This window comes from Coregonus lavaretus (assembly GCF_964263955.1).
Source record: "Coregonus lavaretus genome assembly, chromosome: 11".
Lineage (NCBI taxonomy): Eukaryota > Metazoa > Chordata > Actinopteri > Salmoniformes > Salmonidae > Coregonus > Coregonus lavaretus.
In genome coordinates this window covers 18,501,423-18,520,337 of record NC_139998.1, presented here as the reverse complement: position 1 = coordinate 18,520,337, position 18,915 = coordinate 18,501,423, and the positions used below count along the sequence as shown (strand labels likewise).

The window sequence follows — 18,915 nt, the reverse complement described above, 5'->3', positions numbered from 1 at the left end:
TGGAAACCCCTTTCATGACACTCCCGAAGAACAGTTCTTGTGCTGACGTTGCTTCCAGAGGCAGTTTGAAACTCGGTAGTGAGTGTTGCAACCAAGGACAGACGATTTTTCATTACTCAGCGGTCCCGTTCTGTGATCTTGTGTGGGCCGTTGTTGCTCCTAGACGTTTCCACTTCACAATAACAGAACTATCAGTTGACCGTGGCAGGTCTAGCAGGGCAGAAATTTGACGAACTGACTTGTTGGAAAGGTGGCATCCTGTGACGGTGCCACATTGACATCTCTTAGCTCTTCAGTAAGGCCATTCTACTGCCAATGTTTGTCTATGGAGATTGCATGGCTGTGTGCTCGATTTTATACACCTGTCAGCAAGGGGTGTGCCTGAAATAGCCGAATCCACTAATTTGAAGGGGTGTCCACCTACTTTTGAATATGTAGTGTATTTTTAATGCTTTGATATTCATATTGCTAATATATATAGTTTCCTGTTGGGCATGTTGTGCCTCTCTCTCTCTCTCTCTCTCTCTCTCTCTCTCTCTCTCTCTCTCTCTCTCTCCTCTCCCTCTCCCTCTCCCTCTCCCTCTCTCTCTCTCTCTCTCTCTCTCTCTCTCTCTCTCTCTCTCTCTCTCTCTCTCTCTCTCCTCTCCCTCTCCCTCTCCCTCTCCCTCTCCCTCTCCTCTCTCTCTCTCTCTCTCTCTCTCTCTCTCTCTCTCTCTCTCTCTCTCTCTCCATTAAGAGTATTTTACTTGTATGTGTATTAATTAAACAGAGCTCTAGTGAGTCACTGGAGACTCTCTCTCTCTATCTCTGGGGCAGACTCATCAAAGGATAAGGTAGTCATGATAGCAGGGAAAGACAGGGTGGGCGGTGCAATGTTGAGTTGTTGTTTGACACGGTGGTGGACCTTCAAAGAAAGGAATACCATTGCTCTATTTTACGTCCTATCACGTGTACTGTACAAATGTCTACATAGAGTACATTGAGTAGTTTCTAACCAAATTTCTGAATTCAGTCTGAACCCCTCTGCCCTTTCTCTTTATGTCTCTCTCTCCCTCTCTTACACACACACACACACACACACACACACACACACACACACACACACACACATCACACACACACACACACACACACACACACACACACACACACACACACACACACACACACACACACACACACACACACACACCTTATCCTCCCTCCCTCTCTCAGTGTCAGCAGTACAGGGAGCAGGCGTCTGTGTTGGAGAACCAGCCCACAGGGACCTTCGTGCTGCAGGTGCACGCGGTGGATGCAGACGAGGGGGCCAATGGGAAAGTCAAATACGGCCTGATGCACAGAGACAGCGCCATGCCTGCCTTCAGAGTCCACCCTGACACAGGTAGGTACAGTGGGCAAGGATCCCACAGTCCAGTTAGCTGTGGTGGTACTTGTTGAATTAGCCATAGCCAAGCAGGATGTTTGGCATGGAGGGATTAACGCTGAAACTGACCTGGAATATATAAGGTTTTAAGACCAGGGATAAAAATGTAACAGGTTTAACAATTCCCATGCAGTCTTGATACTCTTAATAATAATACAAATAAAAATGGTATTGCCAGATAAATGCCCTATACATACCTGTACAATTGAAATGAAGTATTACACCTCATACTTAACTTTTATTTATCGACCTATCGATCACGTTTTGCAGTATAACAATATACTGTTTTAATCATAAATGGATCCAGGATAAATATAACAATATGTTAATCAATAATGTAATGACAAATACAGCTATCATATTAACGAGGCGTAACTAGGACCTTGAGTTTTTCCCGACCACATGAGTTGACCAGGAAAAGGAAAAACTCAGGGAACTAAATTATAGACCAAAACTGGGGCCCAGAGTTTTTCCTCAATTTCATGGTCACATACAGTTGAAGTAGGAAGTTTACATAAACTTAGGTTGGAGTCATTAAAACTAGTTTTTAAACCACTACACACATTTCTTGTTAACAAACTATAGTTTTGGCAAGTCGGTTAGGACATCTACTTTGTGCATGACACAAGTAATTTTTACAACAATTGTTTACAGACAGATTATTTCACTTATAATTCACTGTATCACAATTCCAGTGGGTCAGAAGTTTACATACACTAAGTGTCACGCCCTGGCTCTGGGGACTCTTGTATGTTGAGCTAGGGTGTGAGTTTTCATTGTTTTGTGTTCTAGTTTGGTATTTCTATGTTGGCCAGGGTGGTTCCCAATCAGAGACGGCTGTAGCTCGTTGTCTCTGATTGGGAGCCATACTTAGGTAGCCGTTTGGCATTGTTTTGGTGTGGTATCTTGTTCCGTTTGGTTTGTGTAACCGTAGGACTTCACGTTTCGTATCGTTTGTTGTTTTGTTCGTTGTGTTGTACATTTAATAAATATTATGTACGCATATCACGCTGCGCCTTGGCCCGCTTCTTCTCAAGACGATCGTGACAGAAGATACCACCTCGACTGGGTCAAGCAGCGTGAGGAGGAGAGAGGCTGGACTTGGGAGCAGAGGAGCGAGAGTCTGGCGAGAGCCATGGAGGCCTGGCCCACGGGGAGGAGAGACGCCCAGAACATTTTTAGGGGGGGGCTCACGCCGTGGACGACGGGGCAGCAGGAGACCGGGATAGAGTGGTTCAGCGGGTTGGCAAAGGAGGCCGCCAGGTTACGGGAGTCACTGGTCACCAGGGGGAAGGAGAATGTAGAGGCACGGCGAGAGGTGCTGGGGTGTGTTGCCAGTCCAATCCGGCCCGTTTCTGATCCCCGCGTAGGGCCAGTGGTGCGTGTCGCCAGCCCGGTCCGGCCTGTTCCTGCCCCTCGCACCAAGCCAGTGATGCGCGTCGTCAAACCGGTCCGGCCTGTTCCTGCTCCCCGCACCAAGCCAGTGGTGCGCTTCGTCAGCCCGGTTCGGCCCGTCCCTGCTCCCCGCACCAAGCCAATGGTGCGCGTCGTCAGCCCGGTCCGGCCCGTCCCTGCTCCCCGCACCAAGCCTGTGGTGCGCGTTGTCAGTCCGGCACAGCCCGTGCCTGTTCCACCGGTGGCTGGTCCGGCACCGGTCAGCTGCTCCACTCCGGAGCTAGAGCAATCCGCTCCACCAGTGTTCAGTCCAGCTCCGGCCAGCAGGGCCAGACCGGACCAGGGGCGCTTTGGGGGGTTAGAGAGGGAGTGGGGGTCATGCCCGGAGCCGGATCCGCCGCCGAGGCGGAGTGCCCACAAAGATCGTACCTTTTGGAGAAATGTCCTCTGGTCTGATGAAACAAAAATATAACTGTTTGGCCATAATGACCATCGCTATGTTTGGAGGAAAAAGGGTAAGGCTTGCAAGCTGAAGAACACCATCCCAACCGTGAAGCATGGGGGTGGCAGCATCATGCTGTGGGGGTGCTTTGCTGCAGGAGGGACTGGTGCACTTCACAAAATAGATGGCATCATGAGGAAGGAAAATTATGTGGATATATTGAAGCAACATCTCAAGACATCAGTCAGGATGTTAAAGCTTGGTCGCAAATGGGTCTTCCAAATGGACAATGACCCCAAGCATACTTCCAAAGTTGTGGCAAAATGGCTTAAGGACAACAAAGTCAAGGTATTGGAGTGGCCATCACAAAGCCCTGACCTCAATACTATAGAACATTTGTGGGCAGAACTGAAAAAGCGTGTGCGAGCAAGGAGGCCTACAAACCTGACTCAGTTACACCAGCTCTGTCAGGAGGAATGGGACAAAATTCACCCAACTTATTGTGGGAAGCTTGTGGAAGGCTACCCGAAACGTTTGACCCAAGTTAAACAATTTAAAGGCAATGCTACCAAATACTAATTGAGTGTATGTAAACTTCTGACCCACTGGGAATGTGATGAAAGAAATAAAAGCTGAAATAAATCATTCTCTCACTATTATTCTGGCATTTCAAATTCTTAAAATAAAGTGTGGATCCTAACTGACCTAAGACAGGGAATTCGTACTAGGATTAAATGTCAGGAATTGTGAAAAACGGAGTTTAAATGTATTTGGCTAAGGTTTATGTAAACTTCCGACTTCAACTGTAGTTACCTCATGAAAAACTCAGGGGCCCTAGTCATGACCTTTGGCCTCTGACCTCTGTGTGTCAGGTGTGATTGTGACGGCGCGGCGGTTCGACCGGGAGAGACAGAGAGAGTACTCCATCACGGTGACGGCTACAGACTGGGCTGAGGAGCCCCTCATAGGGATCTGCCAGCTCAACGTCCTCATCCTGGACCACAATGACAACAGCCCCAAGTTTGAGAACCTGCGCTATGAGTGTGAGTGTCGTATTATACATAATAACACATGATAAAGTATAATACTAATACATATGATTGATGGCAGACTGACCATTCGTTATCATGCTATAGACTATTAACCAAAGCTATTAGAAAAGGTTTTATGTACTATGAGTTATGCATAGTAACTCTTTACAGTGGCTTGCGAAAGTATTCACCCCACTTGGCATTTTTCCTATTTCGTTACCTTACAACCTGGAATTTTTAGGGGGTTTGTATCATTTCATTTACACAACATGCCTACCACTTTGAAAATATGTTTTATTGTGAAACAAACAAGAAGTAAGACAAAAAAACTGAACTTGAAAGTATTCACCCCCCCCCCCCCCCCGGGCTTTGACTAGGCCATTCCAAGACATTTAAATGTTTCCCCTTAAACCACTCAAGTGTTGCTTTAGCAGTATGCTTAGGGTCATTGTCCTGCTGGAAGGTGAACCTTCGTCCCAGTCTCAAATCTCTGGAAGACTGAAACAGGTTTCCCTCAAGAATTTCCCTGTATTTAGTGCCATCCATCACTCCTTCAATACTGATCAGTTTCCCAGTCCCTGCCAATGAAAAACATCACCACAGCATGATGCTTCACTGTGGGTATGGTGTTCTCGGGGTGATGAGAGTTCTTGGGTTACCGCCAGACATAGCGTTTACCTTGATGTTTGGGGAGACTCCCACATGCCTTTTGGTGAACACCAAACGTGTTTGCTTATTTTTTTCTGTAAGCAATGTTTTTTTCTGGCCACTCTTCCATAAAGCCCAACTCTGTGGCGTGTACGGCTTAAAGTGGTCCTATGGACAGATACTCCAATCTCCACTGTGGAGCTTTGCAGCTCCTTCAGGGTTATCTTTTGTGTCTTTGTTGCGCCTCTGATTAATGCCCTCCTTGCTTGGTCCGTGAGTTTTGGTGGGCGACCCTCTCTTGGCAGGTTTGTTGTGGTGCCATATTCTTTCCATTTTTTAATAATGGATTTAATGGTGTTCACCCAAGGGATGAATACTTTTGCAAGGCACTGTACTTAATTATCTGGTGAAAGTTTTCATCGTAATCCATTGTCTTTAAATGTTTTGCCATACATAAAGATGTAAACATACATAAACATATGTAAACAATTGATTTGTGATCTATTGATTCAGTCTACACTGTTCACCAAAGTTGTGACAGACCGTAACCTTGCTCCAGAGTGAGGAGCATATTGTTTGGTCTGTATTGTCTCTCACAGACTTTCTGAGAGAGGACACCATGATCGGCACCAGTTTCCTGCGTGTGGCGGCGCACGATGATGACTTTGGCACCAACGCCGTCGTCACCTACTCCATGTCCCAGGAGAAGCCTGAGTACCTGAGGGTCAACCCCGTTACCGGCTGGGTGTACGTCAACCAGCCCATATCACAGGTCTGTCACATAACCAGTCAGTCAATCAGCCCATCTCACAGGTCAGTCAATAAGTCAGTTAACCAGCCAGTCAACCAGCCCATATCTCAGGTCAATTAACCAGACAGTCAGCCTGCCCATATCACAGGTCAGTCAACCAGTCAGTCAACCAGCCAGTCAACCAGCCCATATCACAGGTCAGTTAACCAGCCAGTCAACCAGACTCTTGCTCAATCACAGTAGAAATCATGAGTGCAGGGTGATAGAGCTGTATAAAATACAGTGTCATAAACTAACTGAACCATACCCTCGCTATTGTTTTGACGTCAGAGGTCCTACATCACACGGGAAATAGTTGCTACGGACGGGGGGAACCGCAGCACATCTGTGGAGCTGTCTGTCACCATTACCAACGTGAAGAACCAGCCCCCGCAGTGGGAAAAGGACAGCTACAGCGTGGTCATCCCAGAGAACACAGCCAGGGACACCCCCATCGTGGTGCGTGGAACAGTCCGGGTACCAGCCTGGGTGGCATGGGAAGCCTATCCCATTATGGCCTTTGGGGGTGTCTTGGTTTTATTTATTTTGTTTGCTGGCTGCATACACGTTAGTCAATTTGTTGGAACAATTTTGATGAATTGTTAAGTTAATTACATTTTCGGTTGCAGCCTCGGATTTAGTCAAGGAGCGCTAATTGACTTGACTAACCTGCTGTAATTTGCAATTTAATTGACTTAGCATGCTCAACAACTGAATAAACGTAATATTATACAGAAAATCCCATTGAATGTTTTTGTCGTAATTCCCTCGCAAAAACATTGTTTGCTCTCTGTTTACGTCAGACGATCAAAGCGACCTCGTTGCTAGGCGACCCCAGGTTGACTTATAACCTGGAGGAGGGCGTGGTCCCGGAGACTAATATGCCTGTGCGCTTCTACCTGTCGCCCAACCGCGAGGACAGCTCTGCCTCCATCCTTGTGTCGGAGCCGCTGGACTATGAGACCACACCCAGTTTTTCCCTGAGGGTGCGGGCACAGAACGTGGCGGCTGTACCACTGGCTGCATTCACCACCATCTATGTCAACGTCACAGGTAGGTCTCAGCTCAGACACCCTGCAAACACCCCATCACGGGGGGCAAATCCTAACTTCCATTTACGTCAAATGTTTCACTTAGTCTTGCATGGATGTCAGTGGGAAACTTATTGAACATTTGACTTAAGAGGAAGTTAGAGCCACCCCTGGGTGAACTGTAAACATTCGCTATTGTCTTCAATGGACATTGAACCATGACTTATATATTTTTTACATAGTATTCTTTGAAAGTTGTAATTTTATACACCCATTAGCACAAAGTCAGTGAAAAACCTCCATACTGAACCTTTTTTAACTTGAAATAGACCGTTTTGATTACAGGTGCATAAATACATTTTCAAATAATGATTTCTCATATGTTGGCCCTCAGACGTGAACGACAATGTTCCCTTCTTCACCTCCTCCATCTATGAGGCATCAGTGACTGAGGGAGCCAAGGTGGGGACCATGGTCCTCCAGGTGTCTGCTCACGACAAGGACCTGGGTCTCAACGGACAGGTTAGTGGCCCATCCACAACATCTAACATAACACAACACAACAGAATATCCATTGACCCATCCATAATTTAGCATCACATAGTTCTTCTGCTTGTGGCGCTTTGACCACACAACTGTGAAGGTGTACTTACAGTATACAGTGAGGGAAAAAAGTATTTGATCCCCTGCTGATTTTGTACGTTTGCCCACTGACAAAGAAATTATCAGTCTATCATTTTAATGGTAGGTTTATTTGAACAATGAGAGACAGAATAACAACTAAAAAATCCAGAAAAACCCATGTCAAAAATGTTATAAATTGATTTGCATTTTAATGAGGGAAATAAGTATTTGACCCCTCTGCAAAAAATTACATAGTACTTGGTGGCAAAACCCTTGTTGGCAATCACAGAGGTCAGACGTTTCTTGTAGTTGGCCACCAGGTTTGCACACATCTCAGAAGGGATTTTGTTCCACTCCTCTTTGCAGATCTTCTCCAAGTCATTAAGGTCTTGAGGCTGACGTTTGGCAACTCAAACCTTCAGCTCCCTCCACAGATTTTAAATGGGATTAAGGTCTGGAGACTGGCTAGGCCACTCCAGGACCCTAATGTGCTTCTTCTTGAGCCACTTCTTTGTTGCCTTGGTGGTGTGTTTTGGGTCATTGTCATGCTGGAATACCCATCCACGACCAATTTTCAATGCCCTGGCTGAGGGAAGGAGGTTCTCACCCAAGATTTGACGGTACATGGCCCCGTCCATCGTCCCTTTGATGCAGTGAAGTTGTCCTGTCCCCTTAGCAGAAAAACACCCCCAAAGCATAATGTTTCCACCTCCATGTTTGACGGTGGGGATGGTGTTCTTGGGGTCAAAGGCAGCATTCCTCCTCCTCCAAACACGGTGAGTTGAGTTGATGCCAAAGAGCTCCATTATGGTCTCATCTGACCACAACACTTTCACCCAGTTCTCCTCTGAATCATTCAGATGTTCATTGGCAAACTTCAGACAGGCATGTATATGTGCTTTCTTGAGCAGTGGGACCTTGTGGGCGCTGCAGGATTTCAGTCCTTCACGGCGTAGTGTGTTACCAATTGTTTTCTTGGTGACTATGGTCCCAGCTGCCTTGAGATCATTGACAAGCTCCTCCCGCGTAGTTCTGGGCTGATTCCTCACTGTTCTCATGATCATTGCAACTCCACGAGGTGAGATCTTGCATGGAGCCCCAGGCCGAGGGAGATTGACAGTTCTTTTGTGTTTCTTCCATTTGCAAATAATCGCACCAATTGTTGTCACCTTCTCACTAAGCTGCTTGGCGATGGTCTTGTAGTCCATTCCAGCCTTTTTTCCCTCACTGTATGAGGATAGTGTTGCAGTGACTTGAGTCTCTATGAACAGTCCTGTGACTCATACATAGAACAATTACTCCCCCGCACTCATGATTACTACAGCACGGTTTATCGTTGGTGTTTCCATCGGTTGCAGTGACCACATGGATGTGATAGGATGATTCTGTATGGCATCCATATTAGGAAGTTGTCAAATGTATGTAATGTGTTGACTTCCTAATATGGATGCCATATAGAAGTCAGAAATCTTCTAATATGGATACCGTAATGAACTGTACTCTGTCCCTGTCCTATAGATCACCTACTCCCTCCTGAGTGACAGTAGTGGGGACCACCGTCTGTTTCGTGTGGATCCAGAGCTGGGCTCCATCTATACAGAAGCTGTGTTTGACCGCGAGGCGCAGGGATCGTACCTACTGGAGGTGCAGTCTGAAGACGGCATGGAGTCAGCAAGGCCTGGGAGGAACAAACAGCCCAACTTTGGTGAGGGCTGGGTTGTATTTATTAGGGCACAACATAGCAAAACGTATTTTTTTCGATTTGCAGTGATGTTCGGTATCTCCTGATTTGACTACTGCAGTCATGTAAAAACAAAAAAGGCAGGGGCTGCGGAGCCTACTTTTCCCGGACCTGAAGCTTATGCGCATGTGTTTCTTTACTAAATTTGTGTGGTCTCCTTCCCTTCACATTTCTCACTGTCAGTCTTGAATTATTATTATTCATAATTATTATAATATAATGTTCATGAAGCATCTGCATACCAACCATTGTATCTCAATCAGTTTCATGGGAAAATGTATATAGATATTCTTAAGTTATACAGTGTTGTTTCGAAGTAGCCTACAGCGTTGTTTTAAATTGTGTACAGTGAGCGAATTTTAGAGCAGATGGTGTTAACAAACTAGCATAGCCTACCTGTGTATTTTGCCTAGTGGCCTGCCTGTGTATTTTGCCTAGTGGCCTACCTGTGTATTTTGCCTAGTGGCCTACCTGTGTATTTTGCCTGTTGAGTTTTGTCCACATGAGAAATGTGGTGGTGTTTTTGTCGTACAGTAATGTTATACTATGCTATTATATTTGGTTCTGTTATGTAGAATACTATCATTATGTGATTGTGCAGACATTGATTCAGCTTTGATCTAACTTTATTAAACCAGCACCATTCACCAGAGTAGCCTGTTTTTTACAAATAAAGTAGAGCATGAACACATGCGCAGAAGCTTCGGGATCTTTAGTCCGGAGAAAAAAAGGTCAGAGAAAAGTTGGGTCCGCAGCCAAAGAATACAAAGTGAAGTACTGTAATGTATATAGCTAGGGCTTTTCATAAACCCAATGTGCTCGGCTGAAACAAAGTACAAAATGAATTCCTGCACATTGTTTTACATAGACAAGAATTGCCTATTGCATTCTATTAATTTGCCTCCTGCGAGGGCATATGAAAAGATCATCTTTGATTTGATTTCTTCTAATAGCGTAACCGGACAGCCTCTCTTCCCTGTAGAAAAACATTCTGAGGGTTGTGGTACATAATTTTACAAAAACATCTAATTTAGCAGTTTACTGTTCAGAAATCTGCATTTCTGTTTGGCTTGGTCCTTCATGATGACAGAATGAACTCTGTTTCGGTATCGCAGGTGATGTAATAGGAAGCTTTGCGTTACGAATTAGGGTTTTTTAACAAATGTTTGTGGATAAGGTAATAGTGGTAAGGGTGATGGTTTTGAACAGCAAAGCCTCCTCTCCGGGGGATGTGAGGGGGCTGCTTAGCATTTCCAATGAGCCTTAGCGCTGTGTTGGCGTTGTCTTCTGCCACATATCTGCACCAGCAGAAGTGCTCATCTCCTTAGCAAATACTACTGTCTGTCGGGAGAGGGAGAGGGATGAAAAAGAAAGAGAGAGAGCGAGAGAGAGAGAGGGGGGGGGGGGTAGAGGGGGATAGGGCCAGGAAGAGAGGGAGAGGGAGGGAGGAAGGGAGAGCGTGCAGAGAAATGCAGAGAGAAGTGGTGAAAATAGACGCACATTTGTATACATGGCCATGTTGCATGTCCTTCTAAACATACCACTTACGACAAACATGTCACCAACATTTTTTGAAAAATATAATTATATTTGAGTAAAAAAATTAAGATGTGAAAAAGGACCCAGACAGACAGAGACGTAAACACTTGTCGACTGATACATATTTTATCATCCCAGAGGAGAGGTGGATAGGTTCTTCTTCTGTTTGTTTTTTTAGAAAAGTCTGTTTGTTTGCTGCCAAAATGTAACCCAGCTAAAACAGTGAACCGTCTACCATGGTTCAATAATTTCAGTAATTCCAAACACCTAATCGAGAATTACATTATTTCTGATTTTTTTGTCAAGTGAGGCACATTACATTGGGTTAAGTGCTTCTCTCCCCTTCAAAAGTGTTGTTGGCTCACACTGTGACTGCCAACATCCTCTGATGTAAAGAGGGATTGGATGGAATGAGAAGTGTTAGGATGAGAGGAGAGTGAGAGAGGAGGATGACATACCGAGTTGTTGCTCCATGGCGTTTAATCTCCTTCCTCTTGTTGTTCTTCTTGCAGACACAGCATATGTGCGGGTTTTCATCAGCGACGTGAACGATAACAAACCTGTCTTTGCTCAGCGTCTCTATGAAGTCGGCGTTGACGAGGACGCAGATGTCGGCCTGGCTGTTGTCACCGTCAGTGCTAATGACGAAGATGAAGGTATGGAAGGAAAGATGAGATGGCAGGGGAAGAAAGAGAGAGAATAAAACCAGTGATGACACATTTCTCTTTTTCTCGGGAGTGCAGGTTATGGCACTAGGGCAGTGAGGAAGGTAACCTGGCACAGGTTCAACATTTCATGAGGACTTTTGAAACCTGAGGGGAAAAGTCTGTTTTTCACATTTTGTGCCTGGCCAAAACTGTCCTTGGGCAGGGGTGACTGTCAATCAAATATTGAAATTTTCCCGAACCCCAGACTCTAGTAAATTGTCTAGTTTCTGAGAGGGCAGTGAAGGGTTACAAATGTTCAAAAATGACTCACCACAAGTGCCACATCTCCACATCTGGATTCAGTTCTGATTAAATCATGCTGAGACGAGATGAGCTGAGCCACCCTGTGCTACATTAGGACGCAGCAATTTAATTGTCAAGTAATGCAACACCACATATGTTCTAAAAAGAAAGACACACTCCTACACAGTAGGTGGGTGGGATTTGGTGTGATAAACCAGCTCATCCCCTGTACAGCAGCAACACTCTGCGGAATATCCCTTTATCGGCCATGTTTTGGGTTGTTAATCAAGTATTTATCGCAAGTGGGGGTCGGTGCGGCTTAGCTTGTAGGGTATGTAGCGCTAGCCTCAACCAAGCCATGATGAACGACCAGAAAGCACCAGCCCCCTACATTTGAAGTTAGCAGTTCTGCTCGGGAGGCTAAACCCAATCTGTCTTGTTTAAAAAATCCACACGGACTCGACTGCAGTATAAGCTTATCGGAGAGCCCAGAGGGAGCGCTTTGTCTGTTGATTTATGTTAATAGCAGAGATTAGACTAGCATTTACATTGGGCTTTAACACAACAGACTGATTGAAAGGGGAGCCATGAAACATCCAGGGGATTAATTTATCTGGCTAACGTTAACCCACTGTATGGCGTCCATGGAGACACACTGGTGAAGTTCAGATATCTACTTCCTCATTGGTCCATTTCTCAAACCCTCAAGGTAACATAGGCAGGGGTTCAATTTGGCAGGTGTATCTTACACAGGAATGGAGTCCTACCACCTGTTGACATACAGCACAGTCTGTTTCTGCTCTAGCCAACATGTCATTGTCTTGTTAAAAAAGGTACCAATAACATAAACTTGTTGAATGCAGGAACAGTCTGGCACATACAGTGAGGGAAAAAAGTATTTGATCCCCTGCTGATTTTGTACGTTTGCCCACTGACAAAGAAATGATCAGTCTATAATTTTAATGGTAGGTTTATTTGAACAGAGAGACAGAATAACAAGAAAAAAATCCAGAAAAACGCATGTCAACAATGTTATACATTGATTTGCATTTTAATGAGGGAAATAAGTATTTGACCCCCTCTCAATCAGAAAGATTTCTGGCTCCCAGGTGTCTTTTATACAGGTAACGAGCTGAGATTAGGAGCACACACTTAAAGGGAGTGCTCCTAATCTCAGCTTGTTACCTGTATAAAAGACACCTGTCCACAGAAGCAAGCAATCAATCAGATTCCAAACTCTCCACCATGGCCAAGACCAAAGAGCTCTCCAAGGATGTCAGGGACAAGATTGTAGACCTACACAAGGCTGGAATGGGCTACAAGACCATCGCCAAGCAGCTTGGTGAGAAGGTGACAACAGTTGGTGCGATTATTCGCAAATGGAAGAAACACAAAAGCACTGTCAATCTCCCTCGGCCTGGGGCTCCATGCAAGATCTCACCTCGTGGAGTTGCAATGATCATGAGAACGGTGAGGAATCAGCCCAGAACTACACGGGATAATCTTGCCAATGATCTCAAGGCAGCTGGGACCATAGTCACCAAGAAAACAATTGGTAACACACTACGCCGTGAAGGACTGAAATCCTGCAGCGCCCGCAAGGTCCCCCTGCTCAAGAAAGCACATATACAGGGCCGTTTGAAGTTTGCCAATGAACATCTGAATGATTCAGAGGAGAACTGGGTGAAAGTGTTGTGGTCAGATGAGACCAAAATTGAGCTCTTTGGCATCAACTCAACTCGCCGTGTTTGGAGGAGGAGGAATGCTGCCTATGACCCCAAGAACACCATCCCCACCGTCAAACATGGAGGTGGAAACATTATGCTTTGGGGGTGTTTTTCTGCTAAGGGGACAGGACAACATCACCGCATCAAAGGGACGATGGACCATCAAATCTTGGTTGAGAACCTCCTTCCCTCAGCCAGGGCATTGAAAATGGGTTGTGGATGGGTATTCCAGCATGACAATGACCCAAAACACACGGCCAAGGCAACAAAGGAGTGGCTCAAAAAGAAGCACATTAAGGTCCTGGAGTGGCCTAGCCAGTCTCCAGACCTTAATCCCATAGAAAATCTGTGGAGGGAGCTGAATGTTCGAGTTGCCAAACGTCAGCCTCGGAAACTTAATGACTTGGAGAAGATCTGCAAAGAGGAGTGGAACAAAATCCCTCCTGAGATGTGTGCAAACCTGGTGGCCAACTACAAGAAACGTCTGACCTCTGTGATTGCCAACAAGGGTTTTGCCACCAAGTACTAAGTCATGTTTTGCAGAGGGGTCAAATACTTATTTCCCTCATTAAAATGCAAATCAATTCATAACATTTTTGACATGCGTTTTTCTGGATTTTTTAGTTGTTATTCTGTCTCTCACTGTTCAAATAAACCTACCATTAAAATTATAGACTGATCATGTCTTTGTCAGTGGGCAAACGTACAAAATCAGCAGGGAATCAAATACTTTTTTCCCTCACTGTATGCTAGCTAACATAATATACACTGAGGTATGTCCAAAAAAGGCCCTGCATTAGACTAGTGTCCTGTCCAGGGGGTGTACTTGTACAGTACATCAAGCTGCCTCACGCTACAGAAACAGGAGATAGGCTCTTGCCAAGGCTCGTGCAAGGTTACTTACTTACCTTTGTCCAAAATGGCAGCCTATTTCCTATATAGTGCACTTTAGAGTATTATGTAGGGAATAGGGTGCAATTTCAGACTTGCCCTAATTCTAAGAACAGCATCCAGAACTCCACCTTCCAGAATGCCAATTTCTTCTGGTCCCTCCACAGGTGCCAACGCCAAGCTGCGCTATCAGATCACATCAGGCAACACTGGGGGGGTGTTTGACATGGAGCCTGAAGTAGGAACCATCTTCATCGCCCAGACTCTGGACTACGAGCTGCAGAAGAGGTACAAGCTGCTGGTGCTGGCATCGGACGGGAAGTGGGAGGACTACGCCGCTGTGGTGGTCAACGTGGTCAACAAGAACGACGAGGCACCAGTCTTCTCTATGAACGAGTACTATGGCTCAGTGACAGAGGAGCTGGATGGCTCGCCGGTCTTTGTGCTTCAGGTGTGTGTCTCAGAGTTCTTTCTCTAACCAGGGTGCCAGTCTGTTTCAGCTTGAGCAGTCAGGTACCGAGGCTCACACAACCATGTGAAATGTATGCTTCTGTATTTCATACTGTACATGTGCTAGCTGTAGCTGATCACTACAATAGCTGTCACTCTACAAGTTATTTCTGTCTCTAGCCTGAGTGCCTGTCTGTTTCTGCTTGAGTCAAGACAGTAGCTGTGTTCGAATACCCATACTAACATACTGTATACTACATACTTAATGAGTATATACTACATACTATATACTATTAGTTCATTTTAGTATACTGTAAATGAACGGTATCCTTTCAGTTGAGCGTACTAGCAATTTGCCTGTCTACCGGAAGGTGATGCTGTTGCTATGTAACCTCTTGCTAGCTTGTTAGCATAACAAATTACTAGTTAGACATTTTACGACTTCGGGTGTGTTCGTAAATTCAATCTGGAGTGCCAGAGAGCACTCAGAGTGTGCTCAGGGTGTTCGTAAATTCAGAGCGTTGTCTGATTGTCCGTTCGTAAATTCAAAGCGTACACTGGACGCTCTGGCCGTGGAGTAGGGTTGATCTGAGCGTTCTGACCTCACAACGGCAGTCAAGCACCCAAGCTAACTGGCTAAAGTTGACTAGCTTGCTAGCTACATCCAGACACAAATGAGAGAACACCTCACTCTGACCATTTTACTCGCCCAAGCAGAGCTGGTTAGGCTGTTTTCATGTTATCCAGAGCGTTGGTGACTAACTGTGCTGCTGGCAACAATTTCATTACGTTTTTTTGCCAATGTTTACTGACACCGGCCATATTCAACGGGTGTTGAGCGTTCGTAAATTATTCTGCGCTCTGGCACACTACGACGAGAGTGCTCTGAAATAGGAGTAGATTGCCAGATCGAATTTACGAACGCACCCGAATTAACAATGTCCATTGAGAACGCACAATAACTATTCCATTTAGCTAAGCTAAGAATGATGTGAATAATCAAGTCAATAAACGTTGGGTAGTTAGATAGCATATAGTTAATATACTGGCAAGTTTGATGTATTAGTAGTCAACTAACGTTAGGTAGCTAGCTAACATACCAGTACATACTGCCATAATGATATGCTATGCGGTTCATAAGGATAGGATAATAACAAATTGTCAGCCAACATCACGTGTAACTTATTTGAAAAGTCACGACTTCATTACATTGCTCAACATTTTCTTAACATTTGTCATAATTAGTTAAAGCAATGAATTTGTATCCGCTCTTGTCGGACTTCAGCTGCATATTTTCCGCCATTTTCTTCAAATCTGAAAACGTTGTGAAGCCACGCCCATTTTCGGAAGAATCGGGCCCTAAAAGCACGGAAATAGTGTCCACTGCTTGTATACATCGTGTTTTGGCGAATGTAGTACGACATCTGGGAACTTTTGGCATACTAACTATATCCAAATTATGACGAATAAGCATACTACATTCTCAATTTACATCACAAATAGTATGGTTAGTGCGGCTAGTATGAGTATTCGAACACAGCTATTGTTTTGTTGTTTGACAAGGCAGGGGTTCATTTTGAATGCACAAACAGTCAGGTACCCAGGATAATCTTTATCAAGCATAAATATCAAATCCATGCTTCTGTATGTTATGCATGTACATAACTAGTCTACTTTCTACTACATAACCAATGGCTGAGAAGATAGATTGATGGGATTTATGCTTATAAAGACAGCCACACACACACACAGACACAGATGTTGATGAGTTGTTTGTGTCTTTCCAGGTGACAGCCACAGACCCAGACAAGGATGCCGACCAGGTCGCCGTGCGCTACTCTCTTCATGGTCAGGGATCGGATTCTAAGTTTGTGATCGACGAGATCACAGGGAAAATGTACGCCCAGAAGACACTGGACCGCGAGGAGCGGGCAGTGTGGCGCTTTGTGGTCCTGGCCACAGACGAGGAAGGGGAGGGGCTCACCGGCTTCACTGATGTCATCATCAACGTGTGGGACATCAATGACAACGCGCCTTCCTTCGCCTGTGTGCCCGACGGCTGCCACGGCAACGTGGCCGAGAACTCGCCCCCAGGTACCTTCGTCATGGAGATGACGGCGACGGACCTTGACGACACAGCGGTGGGTCAGAACGCCATTCTCACCTACCGTATCATCAAGAACACGCGTGACGCGGACGCCGCCGACTTCTTCACCATTGACGCCAGTACAGGCACTATCTCAGTGGCGACTGCTGGGCTGGACAGGGAGATGGCAGAGCGGCACCAACTGGTGGTTGAAGCCAAGGATGGAGGGGGTATAATGGGCACGGCTACCGCCACTATCATTATCATGGACCTGAACGACCATACCCCCCGGTTCAAAGACGAGTGGTGCGGGGCTCGTGTGTTTGAGAGCAGCCCTCCAGACTCAACCGTCCTGGAGCTGGACGCTGTGGACTCAGACTCAGGGCCTCACGGCCTGCTGGGCTTCAGTGTGGTGGCAGGGGACCAGGGGGAGAGGTTCTACATGGTGAGCCACAAAGCAGAGCAGTCTGGAACTCTGAGGCTGAGGAAGAGGCTGGATTACGAGAGGCCCGGTGAGCAGCTCTTCAACCTCACCATTCGTGTGGAAGACTCCGACTTCTCCAGCCTCATCCACTGCATCATCCAGGTGGTGGATGAGAATGACCACGTCCCAGTGTTCGCCCACACCTCCTATCCCCTCGCCCCTCTTCCAGAGGATGTTGCCGTGGGAACCAGCATCACCCAGGTGATGGCCAGCGACTTAGACTCTGACCTGAATGGGGAAATAATCTACAGCATCTCCCCAGAGTCAGACCCATACGGTCATTTCACAGTGGACAGCAACGGTGTCTTGACCGTGACCCGCCCACTGGACAGAGAAACCGTGGCCGAGTACCAGCTGGTTGTCCTAGCGACAGACCGAGGTAGTCCAGCATTGACGGGTAGTGCCACAGTCCAGCTGAGCCTGCTAGATGTGAATGACAATGGGCCAGAGTTGGAGGTGGCCTACAACCCTGTCCTCTGGGAGAACAGCCCTGCTCCACAGGTGGTGTGGCTCAACCAGACCTCCACCCTGCTCCATGTTATCGACAGGGACTCCCCCGAGAACGGGCCTCCCTTCTCCCTCTCCCTCCCTCGCCTCTACGCCCCTGACTTCCACCTGCAAGACCATGGCAACGGCACGGCAACGCTCACGGTGCTACACCGCTTCGACCGCGAGCGACAGAGGGAGTTCCTCCTGCCCATGGTCTTGACGGACAGCGGTCGTCCGCCAATGACAGTCACCAACACACTCACCATCACCGTGGGCGACCAGAACGACAACGCCCACCAGGAGGGAGAGAAGGAGATTTATGTCCACAGCCGGAGGGGTGAGTCCCTCACTTTAAGACAACTGTCAGACAACTTTTAGTCAACTTTTGGTATTCATGAAGAGTAGGAGTGTCTATGAGTAGTGCTGATTTAGGATCAGGTTTTTATTCCCCCTTTTATTCATTGTGATTTAAAAGGCAAAACTGATCCTATATCAGCAATCCAACTCTGAGATGCTTTGTAAATATGGGCCCAGGATTCTACCCAAGTTATCACAGCAGGGAGGATGCGGACAAAGAGTTGACTAAATAATTAAATGTTCTTTCTGTCTTTATGTGTACCTATTCTGTGTTGTCTGAATGCGTAATTGAAACACCTGCGGCTAATATTACAATTTATTTTCAGCATTTCATGATTCTTCATTGCAAATCCTTCCTTCAGGTTTAAGAACATTCTACCCCCCACACACTCTCCACTCTACTAATTGTATCTGGCCCTAATATTGACCTGAACATTACGAGGTCTGTGGTGTTCCTCAGGGGGGATTGTTAAGCCCATTAATATTCTGATCATGGACCTGGCTGTTTTAGTTTAGTTCAGTAATTGTGTGAAACACTGCAGCAACATGACACATACATTCATACAGGCTCCCATTGTTTACCCAGCTGCAGTACGCTGGCGCTGAGGCTCGATAATAACATAATCCCTACTGAGATAGCCCTGACTTCCTTAAGCCCTCAGCGCTCCTCACATCTCAAGTACTGGGAGTCTATTCAGCCCAGACAGTGGGACTTCACACTCATGAACAGAATAGGTGGAACAGAAACCGCAGAATCACAGAACAGCAAATAAGAAAAGGGCTAAAGATAAGCGACATGGAGGGAGAGAAGGAG

At 46.1% G+C, this 18,915-nt stretch overlaps 1 protein-coding gene across 1 annotated transcript in view; it reads left to right on the top strand.

Moving 5' to 3' along the window:
• The window catches only part of LOC311137028 (neural-cadherin-like), a gene marked incomplete at both ends in the record, with an annotated part of 125,241 nt that overhangs the window by 43,266 nt on the left and 63,060 nt on the right, over nt 1-18,915 (top strand). Inside the window, 10 exons of the mRNA XM_084171345.1 lie at nt 1,216-1,384; nt 4,136-4,306; nt 5,542-5,714; nt 6,024-6,191; nt 6,536-6,785; nt 7,158-7,285; nt 8,906-9,092; nt 11,180-11,323; nt 14,403-14,686; nt 16,473-18,081. Of these exons, the coding sequence (XP_084027471.1) occupies nt 1,216-1,384; nt 4,136-4,306; nt 5,542-5,714; nt 6,024-6,191; nt 6,536-6,785; nt 7,158-7,285; nt 8,906-9,092; nt 11,180-11,323; nt 14,403-14,686; nt 16,473-18,081 (3,283 nt within the window). The remainder of the gene's footprint in view (nt 1-1,215; nt 1,385-4,135; nt 4,307-5,541; nt 5,715-6,023; nt 6,192-6,535; nt 6,786-7,157; nt 7,286-8,905; nt 9,093-11,179; nt 11,324-14,402; nt 14,687-16,472; nt 18,082-18,915) is intronic.